This window comes from Branchiostoma belcheri, unplaced genomic scaffold, assembly GCF_001625305.1.
Source record: "Branchiostoma belcheri isolate BF01 breed outbred unplaced genomic scaffold, Haploidv18h27 scaffold6, whole genome shotgun sequence".
In the NCBI taxonomy this organism is placed as follows: Eukaryota; Metazoa; Chordata; class Leptocardii; order Amphioxiformes; family Branchiostomatidae; genus Branchiostoma; species Branchiostoma belcheri.
In genome coordinates this window covers 1336924-1352374 of record NW_017804242.1, presented here as the reverse complement: position 1 = coordinate 1352374, position 15451 = coordinate 1336924, and the positions used below count along the sequence as shown (strand labels likewise).

The 15451-nt window shown below is 45.0% G+C and overlaps 1 protein-coding gene across 1 annotated transcript in view; it reads right to left on the bottom strand.

Moving 5' to 3' along the window:
* Nucleotides 1–9310, bottom strand: part of LOC109482225 — a 31271-nt gene extending 21961 nt beyond the window's left edge. The window contains 12 exon segments of the mRNA XM_019784918.1: nucleotides 699–858; nucleotides 1099–1295; nucleotides 2659–2683; nucleotides 3470–3643; nucleotides 4824–4984; nucleotides 5595–5608; nucleotides 6379–6512; nucleotides 7032–7098; nucleotides 7979–8021; nucleotides 8479–8508; nucleotides 8896–9126; nucleotides 9295–9310. Coding sequence (XP_019640477.1) covers nucleotides 699–858; nucleotides 1099–1295; nucleotides 2659–2683; nucleotides 3470–3643; nucleotides 4824–4984; nucleotides 5595–5608; nucleotides 6379–6512; nucleotides 7032–7098; nucleotides 7979–8021; nucleotides 8479–8508; nucleotides 8896–9126; nucleotides 9295–9310 — 1252 coding nt within the window.
* Nucleotides 9311–15451: the final 6141 nt, after the last annotated feature.

The following is a 15451-nucleotide window of genomic DNA, read 5'->3' as shown; positions in this document are numbered from 1 at the left end:
TCACGTCACTTCTTCCCCAGCACAAGAGCTACCTACCACCCAAATTCCATCACCATAACATGTCTAGATCATGAGATATCAAAACCGGAAGTTCAGCTGCAGTACCATAACAAGCCGCTAGGGAGTCCAAAATCTAATCATTTTGAGGTCTCATCAAGACCTACCCACCTACCAAGTATCAAGACAATCCATCAAGGCCTTCTCAAGTTATCGTGTTGACAGACAGACAGACAGACACACACACACACACACACACACACACATACACGAACGCCTCTGAAAACATAACCTTCTTGGCGAAGGTAAAAAAGGCAAAAAATTACGCAGTTTTAGGGAACACACAATTGTACAAAATATCATTAATATCATACAATCAAACTGAGTAATAAGAATATACAATTGGTGGTCGGTTGATTACACAGTAAACAGCGCACTGTTAAAGAGTTTTGACAGGTACGGAATGGCACCTCTCAGATCTTATAGATTGTGGATCAAACTATTCACAACCTAGAGGTTTAATTGCCGAGATACCGTAGGCCAGCTTAACATGCGTTTTCAGAAACACTTACCATATCAAAATATAAAACTTGTGTATACACGTAATGGGGTCCCTGAACATATTGTGACCTTGAAGAACAATATTGTGTAACCATAGTAACTACCTTCAGACGACAGTAAGGCATTAGGTCAGTACTCACGCCTCGCAGCGATCAGCGCACTTTCACATCCGAGCACGCCCAGGGTCAGTGTCGGGCGGCCGAACCAGGCGACCGGAATGGCTCGCAGGTACCTCGTGGAAATGCGTGGTTCTATAAAGGTGCGGACAGTTGTTCTCGGTTCAGTGTTGGCTTGATACACCTGAAACAAAAAAAAAGTCTCATCTCTGAGAATTATTTGGAGTTTTTCTGTGTTTCTCGTTAGAACATCATGCAAAGGAAGGAACCAATGAGCAAGGAAGTAATATCAAATAGGGGGTTGGAATGAAAGATGATTCCAATAAAGTTTGCATGTTGTTAGTAGTATTATTTATCTATTTACTTAATCTGAAACAATTAAAGACAAAAACTTTCTTAAACGTAAAGTCGTCCTCAAAGTTACCTTAACACGTGTACACGGCTCAGAGCCGGCTCCATGGTTGTTGTACACCGCCCCGTCGGCACTTGTCTGAAGACTGTACGCTTTAGTGTAGGAGTTGGTGCTCACGTCGCCCGATGTCTCTATCGCGGCCACGTACATCTCCCGACCGAAATCCAGGTCCATCCAGGGGCGAGCGTCGGCGTAAACGTGCGGCTGATCTGGGAAATCGTCCCGCAGGCCAATCCTGTCGTGAACGAAAAAAAACAAGCGGTAACTCACTCTTTTCAGAACAATGCGCCACATTAGAACAAAGGATAACACGAAGAAAATGTCTAAGCTGCAATTAACATTCTCAATAGTATCAACAACAAACCGTCAATTTCACAGATGACGCGCGAGTTCAGGCCACAGTGCTGAGTTGTCCACTTGAACCCTGCAGTTCGGCCCATGATGACACAGGTGTCGCTGCCGAACGCCGCCGTTTGGTCGGTGCCAGGAGACCACCAGGACGACTGTGCAGCCAGAGGAACTTGGTGCCACCAGTTGTACCAGGATGTAGACTGCAGAATGTGCACGGAGAAAACAAAAACAACAAAAAAAGTCAAATTCAGATGGCAACCAAACTTAAAACCAAGTTTATAGCAAAAAAAAAAACATCTTAGGTTCATTTTCGGAAGTCACCTCGTAGGCTATTTGCATCAAAGAGCTCTTGGTAGTTGTAGGTGAGTATTCATGGTAGTTAAAGTAACGGTCTGTGCTTTGATTTTGATTGCCGAGTGGTGATGACGGAAGTTTGCGAATCTGAAGCCCAAGTACAACGGGAAAGAGTGCTGGGAAGCTACACTTAGATAATGTGACGTCCAGGTAACACGCTGGTGTTCAGGATATATTGCCAATGGGAGGCGTGGGCCTGTAAGGCTATGTCATTGTCTTGTCTTGTCGTGGTGAGCCTTTTTAACTTAAGGCCGCACCATCCGGTCCCGCATATTGGGGGTGGCTGTCAGGAGAAGGTACACCGGCAAGCCAAGGCAAGGGATAGAGAGTAGGGTGTGATTGTACGACAATTGTAACTGCAAGCTGAAAGCATTTGGAAAATGTGTTCATATCCTGGTGGTTTAAGAACGTAGCACTACACGAAAAGTTGGATATACCAAAGGTTGTAAACTCAGCTAATGTTTACTTTGCATATAATATCTGGCTTTACAATGGTAGTAAATAAAAGTCAAGTCAGGAAATTTCATTTACAACGTAACCCTTCTTAAGTCCGGAATTACCGTACTCGACTTTTATTTACTAACATTGATATGTCCAGTAGCGTTTATTAAAAAACAAAGTAAACATTACCAAACTTTACTGGTGTTTACTGCCATTGGTAAATCTAAGTTTTCGTGCAGTGTAGCTGATTTCTAATGAGCACCTGAGAGAACCGCAGTCCGACCCAGTATTTGTCTCCATCTCTGGCTGACGTGATGGTGCCGAGAATCGTCTGTTCAGCTTCGCTGTTGATCTCAACCACGTGAGCTGGTAAAGTAGAAAAGAGGTGATGAAAATCTGCTGCTGGTCTTTGGGAATTTTGAGGACAACTTTAGCCTGTGCCGCACAACCTCTCACTGTAGGAAGCTGGTAGGTACTCCGAGAGTTGGTGGCCATAGACCTCTAACTCGAGAGAACCCCCAGACTTACCAATAGGAGCTTTAGGATTCTTTATCATTGTAAAAACCAGTCCAATAGGAGCAAAATATTCTCTGTCGCTATGTTTATGTCAGCATACATACATGAATCAACAGGATCAAGATGTTCCCAATTCTCCTGATGACTTTTCGGTGTTGCTCACCAAGCTTTCCATGACCAATAAAAGGGCCACCAGAAGCACGATCTGGACCGGCTATGTTAGCTACAGACTCAAAGGTAACATTATTGACATTGGAGGGTGCATGCAGCAGCCCGTTGCTTGATACAAGGGTTCCGTTACACAAAGAGCCTGGCATGAGAAGATGTTCTACACTGACCTGCCATGTTATGACAAGCTGAAACCGCTGTCTCGTAGGAAACCTCGGACCTTCCGAAATAGTAGCAGGAGTCTCCCCAAACCCGCCATCCATATGGACAGTGCGCTGCCGAAGTAAGTAAACATTGCACACAATATTCAAGTCGTCATGGCGTCCAGTTTAAAAATGTTTTATACAACGTACTGAGGATGATTCAATACAGCTTTTTGAGTGCCGATGATTCAATACAGAATTGTTTAGACAGTTAAATCCCAGTTAAGTGGCGGTAGTTTGTTGTCGTGCTTTCGGAATTGTAACATATCCTTCCTAATTAAAAGTAGATTAGAACAGTTTGTATGAGCACAGTTTGGAATGGGAAAGACTAAATGATGAAGATAACATACGCTTGACGCCGAAGGTCCCCACTTTACCCGAAGATGTTGTCCATCGACCTGAGATCCAGTGAAAAGATCAACGTACGCTTCGTGGACGTCTGGTACCAATCCAGACTGCCGCCAATCCACAGCGGTGTTGGTAAATTTGCTCACAAAGTACCTCTTCTTTGGGCCGGCATGGTACTAAATAACAATGTAAAATAAGCGTTTCATACAAAAATCATGACGCGTTTTGTAACGGTGATGAAAGTTTTAACATGTAGGTTTGAGGCCCAAATTGGAACTGTGTGACGCTGTGTGAGTTCATAAATGACACGATGTAAATATTTGATTCTAAAGACAACAAAAAACACACAAAATATTAAGAAAATATTTATCTTTAGAAACTTGTACAATATCTGTCACATTTTTAGTCACTGGACGGTCGTAGCCTCTTGTAGAAAAGGTAGCATTATCAGTACTGTTAGTAAGGCCCCATCCCACTTATACCCCCATTCCAATTAGCCGGCGCTCTCACGGCGCTCTCTCTGCGACCTGAAATTGGCCCGAGCGCGGAGAGAGCGCCGAACTCCACGAAAAACTTGCTCAAGTGCAATCTCTACTGCGACCTCTCTGCGCTCTCTGCGCGACCAAACACTCAATTGTCAACAACGGTTTTGGGGCGACCAACGATTTCACAGCTCACTCAAGGAATCACAGAAATAGAGAACGAAAATTTGTACGTTTTGTTCGTTTTATTCTTCGAAGTCCTGCACATCCTGCATCATATTTAGATTATGAAATCAAGGGTGTAAGGCCCCCATTGTATTAGGACGCTCTCACTGCGCTCTCTCTGTGCTCTCTCTGCGCTCTCTCTGCGCTCTCTCTACGCTCTCTCTGCGCTCTCTCTGCGCTCTCTCTGTGCTCTCTCTGCGCTCTCTCTACGCTCTCTCTGCGCTCTCTCTGCGCTCTCTCTGTGCTCTCACTGCGCTCTCTCTGCGGCATGAAATTGGTTGGAGCGCGGAGAGACGGCCGTGAGAGCGCCGAGGTCGCCATGTTTTGTATCTAAATTTATGTTGGGGCCGTTATGCGCTCTCATGGCGCTGGCTTCGCGCTCTCGTCCTCGGCGCTCTCACGGCGCTCTCACGGCGCTCTCACGGCGCTCATTGTTGCATCACTGTCCCCGGCACCCTCACGACGATAGTATGATCCGGTTCAAAACAGTCGCCGAGGTGACGGCGCTCATGGCGCTGTCATGGCGCTCTCATCGCGCTCTCATCGCGCTCCCATGGCAACCTTGGCGCTCTTTGCGCGCCTCTGGTCGCAGAGAGAGCGCCGTCTAATAAGTAGAATGGGGGTATAAGGGAGCGTTTATGCTACTCACTTGCAACTCGGCCCCGCCGGCGAGGTTGAATCCGTACTTCAGGGCGATCATCCCGCAGGGCTTGTCGATGATGTGGAGGTTGCACTCGCTGTCCTCGTCAAACGGGCTGTTGCTGTAGAACCACTGCGTTCGGCTGGCCAGTGTCATCACGGAGCCACAGCCTACAAACGGGACACACAGGGGCAAGGTGGTAAGGATATATGCTCGTGGTGGGGGACGTTGAGGCCCAACATTGGGTCCTGGGGGAAGGCACGTAAAACCTATTTCCTCACTAGACTCAGGTGTAAGGCACTGCAGTAATCTGCTAAGTTCGCTGAGGGCAGACCTCAAGGAAAGAGGATTAGGACCATTGCGGTCAGAAAGAAAACTCCAGGAGCTCAGGAGGCTCGCGATGAACAGGACGAAGTGGAGAGAGATGAAGAAAGACTGATTGCGGCTGCAGGATGCCAAGCTACTGCAGCAGCAGAACACAGTGGACTGCTACTACTACTCAGGTGTAAATGAGTGCCTAATATAGCTTCGGATACACATAGACGTCCTCTCGGATGAGACATAAAGTCGGAAGCTACGTGTTTGAGAAGAGCTACGCCTCGAGCACGTTAAAGAACCCACCACACTTATCGAAAAGAGTGTGAGTGATTCAAACCTTACAGCCCGGACATTTATCCATGCATTCCATGTATGCAATGCCAATGAATTGACAAACAAGATGAACATAAAAGAAGCATACCGTGAGCAAAATGAAAAGACGTCTCGCCGGTTCCGTCGTACCTTTGTAAACCAAATAAAAACATTGTCAGGGCACTTATTTCTTAGTTACTTAGCTGGAAACTTTCATCTAGATCTGAAGCCATAAACTGCTTTAAAAAGCGTTGGCACTTTCCATACCTCTGGGGCGAAGTATATCATTGTGGGCTAGTTGCAATCGATCTAGTTTCACTGCAAATCTATCGACCATGGTCTGGAGAAGGTCGGTAGACCATGGCCGACTGTGAGTGACAGGGTCTTAAATCCCGACCATGGTCTGAAGAAGGTCGGGAGACCATGGCCGACTCTGTGTGACAGGAGCTCAACTCCCGACCATGGTCTGGAGAAGGTCGGTAGACCATGGCCGACTGTGAGTGACAGGGTCTTAAATCCCGACCATGGTCTGGAGAAGGTCGGGAGACCATGGCCGGCTATGTGTGACAGGGTCTTAACTCCCAACCATGGTCTGGAGAAGGTCGGGATACCATGGCCGACTGTGTGTGACAGGGTCTTAACTCCGAACCATGGTCTGGAGAAGGTCGGGATACCATGGCCGACTGTGTGTGACAGGGTCTTAACTCCGAACCATGGTCTGGAGAAGGTCGGGAGGCCATGGTCGGCTGTGAGTGACAGGGTCTTAACTCCCGACCATGGTCTGGAGAAGGTCGGGAGGCCATGGCCGGCTCTGTGTGACAGGAGCTAAACTCCCGACCATGGTCTGGAGAAGGTCGGGAGGCTATGCTCAATTATATATGTTCTGGAGAAGGTGTATGATCAGTATTATATATTTAAAAGGGGTTGAACTCACTCGAGAGCGCTCACCCCGTGGTGCGTAATTGGTTTAGCAAGTCTGGCCAGGATGAACTTCCGAACGGTCACGGCTCCTCCCAGTTCGTCCATGATCCACCCGTGATGAACAGCCGCTTTACACACAGACGAGTTCTACAGAGTGAAACAGAAACGTGTACCACTGCATTTATGAGGATATATTATGTCTATGGATTTTTTAAGACTTCAGTGCAACCCGTATCCTTGCTATACTTTAGGCCATGTTGATTTGATCATATGGATGACATCCTAGCTAGGAACTGCAAACCTGACCCCAAACATGAAATCTGCGCGGTCATGAAGGTTGAACAAATGACTAAATAATAATAATAGTATTGATTTCTGAATTCTATGACATAAGTATGGTTTTCCAACACTTGTTTTGCAACATAAGACTCACATATTCGCTCATTTTGTACGATTTACAGTATGGTCAAAAACTTTTTTGGAGAAGGACGAAAATTCATGCGCTCATTGATGTCATCCATATAATCAAATTAACATAGCCTTATGTGATCCTGACCTCTTCCCTCATACCTCAAAAAGAAAACGTTTAAACACTTTAGTAAGTCGCTATAGGGCTGCTAAATGCTCTTGCATGAAAACTATTTTCGATCGAGATCTTGTACTTACCGTGCTGTACATCCCATCACCAAAGATTGGTCCTGCGACGGACGCACAGCCGGGAGGACAGACGATACTGAAACACAACATTTCATGTTATCCCTGACCCTCACACCGCAGTAAACAGTCACCTTGACGCCAGACTGTTTAAAGGGCCCACAGGTCAGCTTCTCAGCTCCAGACCCAACATACTCTTGAGCTGGACCCTGAGACATGTTTCGTAGGGTCTAATTCAGGGAGGCCTGCAGTACAGTTCCTTTGGGGGCATGTTAGCCCTGGAGCCGAGGAGCTTGTGTTGGAGTGTATGTCCTCGGGTCCTGAAAACAGTCTGGTATGATTTCTATCAACGGTCTTTGCGCCGAAGGCCTGTGTGCAAAGCAGAGTGCCAGTGCACACTGCTGTTTACCTTATTACTTCAACCATTATTATTTCCAGGTAGTTATTAGTTCAGTTTAATTAAATCAACTGGCATGTACACAGAAAGTGCGACATGAAATTTGTTGAATGTTACAAAGATAATATAAAATGCAATAAAAAAACGAGCGAAGATCTCTCGACATACGATTAAAAGCATTACAAATATCTCTTAAAACCAATAAACGGAACAGTCGTGATCAACAGAGTTATGTATAAGGTATAAGACTTTTGTTTAATTTCGTTTTAGTTAGTTTATACACTTCAGTTATTATTTCTGTGTCTTGATTTTGTTTAATTAATCATTGTTTAATTATTTCATTGTTTAATTTTGATGTTTAATTTAAATATGTTTTGTCATAAGTTATCTTTGCTTGGGGTAGGCCTCTAGAAAAAACACCCAGGTTTCTGGCCTACCCCGCACATTCTTTGATTATTATTATTTGATTGTGTAATTGTTTTTAATATACGTGCAAATGGTAAATAAACAAATAATAAATAATAAACAAATGTACAGTACTAGACAATACGAACATACTCACGTGAACACTGTCTCTGTGCGGTTAGCAGCGGTGGCGTTGCAAACTATGAGAAAAACAGCATGAAGAGCATTATTACATATTACATCAGAGTTCCTCCACTGGATTTTTCCATAATTTTTTATTACAACATTTAATGACAAAAAGGACAGGATGACGACCCACTCAAGCTAAAGCTTATGTTCATGTCGCCATCTAACATTACAAAAGTACAAAAACAGATACAGACATGCAAAGCTTAAAATAAGGTTACAATGCATAATAACTATGTCACATATACTGTGATCATATAAAATATATGAAGAGGAATTGTATATGCAAGTAAATTGCAAACTAGCTAGGTACTCCAACCAAAACCTACAAACTGGTAGGATAGGAAAAGAATTACTCAAATCTTTTAGGTTTTTTGAAGTACATGTATTTGGTTTAACAAATGTTCAGGCATCACAGTATAGAAGCTTTCCCGACATCCCCCAACACTAAAGATACAAAATCAGCTTTACCTTCATCGTCGCTGTACGGCCAGGGGTGAGCTTTAAAACAGAGGAATTCTTAGTTATCAATGAATTGTAATCGATATCAGTTGAATACACTATCAATATCAATACATTGTTATCAATACTAGATCAATACATTTTATCAATATCAGATCAATACATAGTTATCAATATCAAATCAATACATAATTGCCAGTTTCAGATCAATACATAGTTGCCAATAACAGTTATCAATATCAGATAGATACATTTTATCAATATTAGTAAAGTGGGAACTACTATTAATGCAAGATGGCATGAAAATGTAATGACACAAAATGATGGATGGCAAAAGCCAAGTTCAAACGTCAAGAACTGGTTAATTGTTTATGCATACGCTGCAGCGCTTGGTACAACACAGAAAACACTGTGCGCTTAACTCACGCCGTTTGAAGTACAGATCCGCCCCGGTGAGGTTGGCCGGTGTCGGGCAGGACCGTTTGAGCCTGCAGGAGTTGTCGGAGTCGCCCGGCACGTGCACGAACGCCCCGCACGATCCCGAGGCCGTACAGAGGTGCGCACAGGTGGCCAGGCTCGTGTTGCCGTGGTCGCTGATGTTGAACAGCCCGCCGGTACAGGCCTGGTCTTTCTTCCGTATGTAGCCGAGTGTAGGGTCTGGTAGAAAGTATAAAGGACCTGGTTTAACGTCATTGCTCGTTACTTCAACACTGAACCCGCCACTCTGTTGGTTATTATGTGTTTTGTGACCAGTCGAGTTTTTTTTTTCTTCTTTGGTTTTATTGTTATCTTTCCCTTTGCCATGTGTGTGATCCCAAAACTTGCCGAGTCCGACATACATGTACGTTACAGCTAAGTGAACTGCATATTCATGTATCACTTTCACGTTATAGCTGTCAGTTGTAACATACTCTGACAGACTGAAAGGGAGTCATGAAGTGTGAGATATTTGTCTGCGCTACACAGAGAAGACATGAAACACTCGGGTAACGCCCAAAATTGAGTCATGCGTTTTACATTCTCCCTGATGCATGCGAAGAGCTATACATGTACGCGCGCGCGTACCATATATTAAATGAATGAATGAACTTTATTGCTCGACAGTTGTACATGGTACAATGTACTAGTGGCATCAATAACAGTGTGATCAATACAGTCAAGTCTGTTCTAAGAGACTACTTTACTACAGGAATATGAACGCAAACGGCGTAGGACATGATGTGCGTTAGGCGTTTTTATCTGTTACAATACTTCTTCTCTTTAGTAATGCACTACATATAAATTGGCCTAAATACGCAGATATGGAGTCGGGACATGACAAAAGTAGATTGAAAATGTCAATGTTTGTCTTTGGGAGAGGTTTACCAGCTTTAATTGTGATCATTTTCATTAACTTTTGTCTATCTAAGGTATATGCAGGACAGGTCATTATGAAATGATATTCATCAATATATATTTGACACTTAGTCATCAATCAAGTTGTTCTTTTCTGGGCCTGTATCTGTATCGGTATATAACCGCCTTTCGGCGTAACACACCAGCTTCGCAGGCACACGGCGCGGGCGCAGCTTGCTATATCACACCGAACGACTTGTTACACACAATCTTTGCACATTTAATTGCAGGAGTTTTTAGTGATGATCCCCCAACTGTGCTTGGTGGCAACGAGTTCCAGTCTAAGATACATGTAGTTCTTGGGAAATACGAGTTTTTAGACACCTCAATTCTTGGTTGATATTTGAAGGCACGACTGTCTCTTGTTAACGTTCTTGTAAGTTGTGTATATATACGACAAAAATGTGGCAAATATATCTGATATATCATATTCATTGTATATGAATAATCAATTATAAATGGTTGAAACATCAAATTTGTTTTGCAACCTGGCAGACAAGCAATAGAACACAACTTTGGTGGAAAAACGAATTAATAATGTCACAATGTGGCTAGTTTTAGTTTTTCCCCCTACAAACTGCCAGCATTTTACCATGCCTTGTGTGCCAGACAAGCGGAACGTGATCGTGATAGATTAAAAAACCCAAAAGGCTGACAGAAATGCACGCTAGGAGATGGGGTACCGCCCAAGGTATTGTATGCGCGTTAGCGTTTGGATGGTTGAATTTGATATCCCAGGTAACAGAAAAACATAAAGTGAAAATGACTTCCCGACTATGATATTCTCATGGAAATGTTATGCATATGAAAAATTCACTGCACAACAATTACACAAGGTTCAACGTATGACATCTTCAACAACGGAAACAAACACCATACTATCTTACTAATCTGTATCTGTATAACCGCCCCTCGGCGTAACACATTTGCAGGCACGCGGCGCGGCGGCAGCTGGCTACATCACACCGAACGACTTGTTACACCTAACCCTTGAACATCTAACTCTAAACATTGTTTAAAGGCTATCTAATGGAATCTCGGAACGCCTAATGTTGATGAGGCTCAATACGGCTGGAGGCTACGTCAACCTCATTAATGCATATGCACCAACCTTAGCTGCATCTATGGAACTGAAAGATAGCTTCTATGGAATGCTTGGACAGGCTTTCAGTTCGATCCCACATGGAGAGCAGCTGTACCTTTTGGGTGACTTTAATGCACGGGTAGGCAGAGACCACGACATCTGGCCTACATCACTCGGTCACTTCGGTGTTGGGAAGATGAACGAGAACGGACAGAGGCTTCTGGAGTTTTGCTCAGAGAGGAATCTCGTCATTACCAACACGATGTTTGGAGTGAAAGAATGCCGGAGAGTATCATGGTGCCACCCAAGGTCCAAGCACTGGCATCAACTAGACCTGGTAATCACCCGCAAGCAACATCTGAACAATGTGAAGGTAACCCGCTCCTTCCACAGTGCGGACTGTGACAGTGATCACTCACTGGTAGCCAGTAGAGTGGAGGTCACACACAAGCGCATCCATAGGCGGAGACCTGAGGCCAGGCCCAGAGTCAACGCCAAGGTGGCCAGGGAGCCAGAGAGCAAGGAAATCTTCTCCAGGGAGTTTTCTCGCAGGATGCAAGAGTGTGCGGCTGGCGGCACAGTGGACCAAGTATGGCATACACTGAGTAAGAGCATATACGACAGCGCAGTGGCCAGTTGTGGTGTTAAACGACACGAGGGCAAGGACTGGGTTGAGGCGTACGCTGGTCTTCTCATGCCCTTACTTGACGCCAAAAAGTCTGCAATGCTTGAACACAAAACAAACCCATCGCAAGCAACACTGGATCGCCTCCGACATGCAAGATCAGAAGCACAGAGGGAAGCTAGGAGGTGTGCAAACCAGTACTGGACAGAGTTATGCACATCCATCCAAACTGCGTCTGATGTGGGAGACGCAGGCACGATGTACAGCCTCATGAAAGTAGCTCTTGGACCTAGAGTCTCAAAAACAGCGCCTCTTAAGACGAAGGAGGGAGAAGCAATTACAGACAAAACAAAACAACTAGACAGATGGGTCGAACACTACTCTGAGTTGTACTCAAAGGAAATAGCTGAGAAACCTAGACTGGAGGAGGTCCTACCAGCATACCCAGAACTAGCAGAGTTAGATGCCATGCCTGAGGAGAGTGAACTTCTAGAAGCTCTGAGTGCTCTACCCAGTGGCAAGGCACCTGGTCAGGATGGCATACCGGCAGAGGTCCTGAAGGAGAACAGAGAAGTCATACTGCCCTACTTGTACAAACTTCTCCGACAGTGTTGGGAGGAAGGCAAAGTCCCAAATGAAATGTGCAATGCCAAGATCGTGACCCTCTATAAGAACAAAGGTGACCGAGGGGACTGTAACAACTTCAGAGGGATTTCACTGCTGAGCATTACTGGCAAAGCTATTGCACGTATAGTACGCAAGCGCCTACAGACGCTAGCAGAACGGGTGCTACCGGAATCCCAGTGTGGTTTTAGAGCAGGACGGTCCACCACGGACATGATCTTCACCTTGCGACAACTGCAGGAGAAGTGTAGGGAGCAGTGTATGCCTCTCTACATCGCCTTCGTCGACCTGACCAAGGCTTTCGACACGGTGTGTAGACCTGCCCTCTACAAAGTACTCAAGAGCGTGGGATGTCCACCCAAACTCCTACGATTGGTCGTCTCTTTCCACGAGGACATGAAAGCCTGTGTCCAGTTCGATGGTGCAACATCTGACTCCTTTGACATCAAGAACGGAGTCAAGCAAGGGTGCGTGATGGCGCCGACCCTCTTCAGCATTTACTTTGCTGTACTCCTCCGTTACGCCTTTAAGGGAAACCAGGATGGTGTGTACATAAGGTCACGCACAGACGGCTCACTGTTCAACCTGGCAAGACTCAGGGCAAGAAGCAAAACCGTTGAGTCGTTGTGCAGAGAGCTCCTTTTCGCTGATGATGCAGCACTCACAGCTCATAAGGAGTCTGCTCTGCAGGGACTGTTGGACAGCTTGGCCCGGGCCTGTGACCTTTTTTGCCTTACCATCAGTGTCAAGAAAACGGAGGTAATGGGGCAAGGTACTCCCGTCCCACCTTTGATTACACTGCACGGAAATCCCCTCCGAACAGTTGACAGGTTCACTTACCTGGGATCAGTGATGACAAGTACCCACTCTTTGGACGAGGAAATAAATGTAAGGATCGGCAGAGCTGCTGCGTCTTTTGGAAAACTAAGTAAAAGAGTGTGGGAAAATCAAAAACTGACAAAAAAGACAAAAGTAACTGGTCTACAACACATGTGTACTGTCGACTCTACTATATGGCAGCGAAGCTTGGACAGTGTACTCGCGACAAGAAAAAAGACTCAACAGTTTCCACCTACGCTGCTTGCGGAAGATCTTAAACATAAAATGGCAGGACAAAATCACAAATGAGCTAGTTCTCCAGCAAGCAGGATCACTGTCCTTGTTTGAGATCCTGCGGCGAAACAGGTTGCGCTGGCTAGGCCACGTGGCCAGGATGGACGACAACAGGCTTCCCAAGAAAATACTGTACGGCGAACTCTCTCAAGGGAGTCGACCAAGGGGAAGGCCTAAGCTCAGGTTTAAGGATTTGTGCAAAGCTACTCTCCAAGACTTCTCCATTGAATCTTGGGAGAAGGCAGCAAGCGACAGAAGTAAGTGGAGAGCAGCGATACACAAAGGGACAGGACTGTTCAAAGCTGCTAGAGAGAGCAGGAAAGCAGAAGCTAGGAGCAGGCGAAAAGGACCTATAGAGAAGAGCACCACACGGGAGTACTGTTGCCGATTCTGCGGCAGAGCCTGCAGGGCCAGAATCGGCTGTACCAGCCATGAGAGGCGCTGCCCGGCCAGACCCGTAGAGAGTAACTGAAGCTGTAGACCGTCTGACAAGACGACAAGGGCCCAAGGAATGATAATGTCCCTGCTGTACTTGGTGACAGCGAGTTCCACTCTGCGATAGTTCTAGGAAAGAATGATTTTTTTAACACCTCAATCCTTGGTCCACCAGTTTATTAGTCATTTTGTACATCATGCATAGTCTGGGCCGATTTTTTCGTCTGTCTTTCATAGTTGTTCATGCAGAATCTTGCAGTATTGTATGCGCATTAGTTTGGATGGTTGAATCAGTGATGTCCCAGCTAAAAGAAACCATATAGTGAATATGATCCCCCGACTATGATTTTCTCAGGGAAATAAGATGTTATGCATATGTAAAATTCACTGCACAAAAATTACAGAAGGTACATGTACAACGTATGGCATCTTCAACAACGGAAACAACCACCATACTATCTTACTAATCTGTATCTGTATAACCGCCCTTCGGCGTAACACACCAGCTTTGTAGGCACGCGGCGCGGCGGCAGCGGTCTACATTACACCGAACGATTTGTTACACCTAACCCTTGAAGATCTAACTCTAAACATTGTTTAAAGCTATCTAATGATAATTCCCCTACTGTACTTGGTGACAGTGAGTTTTCACACTGCAATAGTTCCAGGAAAGAATGGTCAGTTTTTTAACACCTCAATCCTTGGTTGAGATGAACTCTGGTACTTGAAGGCATGACTGTTTCTTGTTCTTTTCTGAGCTGGTATTATAGGTACTTAGTAGTTGGTACGTCCACCAGTTTATTAGTCATTTTGTACATCATGCATAGTCTGGACATTTTTCGTCTGTCTTCAGCGTCCCTTTCATAGTTGTTCATGCAGAACCTTCCAGTATTGTATGCGCATTAGAGTTTGGATGGTTGAGTTAGTGATATTCCCCAACTAACAGAAAAACATATAGTGAAAATAATTTCCAGACTATGATATTCTCAGGGAAATGTTATGCATATGAAAAATTCACTGCACAAATATTACAGAAGGTACAACGTATGGCATCTTCAACAACGTCTTACTAATCTACCATACAAAAGACTACATCGTATATGTGCCGAGGAAAATATTCTGTGTTGTACAAAATTCATTTTTTTTTTGTTATCGAAAAGGCTGACTTAGACTCTTGTTGCTGGTTAGTTCTGTCACAGTCACCACATCAAAATAGTCGGGCGGCCAACGACGTATGTGACCACTAAGGACATAATATAACATCCTTGCCCCTGTAAGCAAAAGTATCGTATGTCTAGACATACACATGGACATCACATGCGCTGGCGATTCCACAAAGGACGGTATCGTCGGTTATATGGAAATAATCTCCAAGCAGATATACAGGCTATGTAGAAATGCTTCCTACAGCTACTTACTGGTAGAAGGAAGTAACGTCCTCCCTTCAAAATAATTGCAGTGTCCCAGACCGACCGACAGAACAAAGATGCTGGCGGAAAACCACCACATCGTGGAAGGTGTCTCTCCGTACATCCGTCAGTAGCGGTGTCGTCTGACAGACTAACACACGTCACTGAGCGCCGAGATGTGATGAATGGAGCTATGAGGTACCACCCTGAGCTACGTATATTGTGTAGTCTCCACCAGACTTCTTTTGCGGGCTGAATAAATCGTAGAAATCGGCCTAAAAAGGGTATTAATTGGCC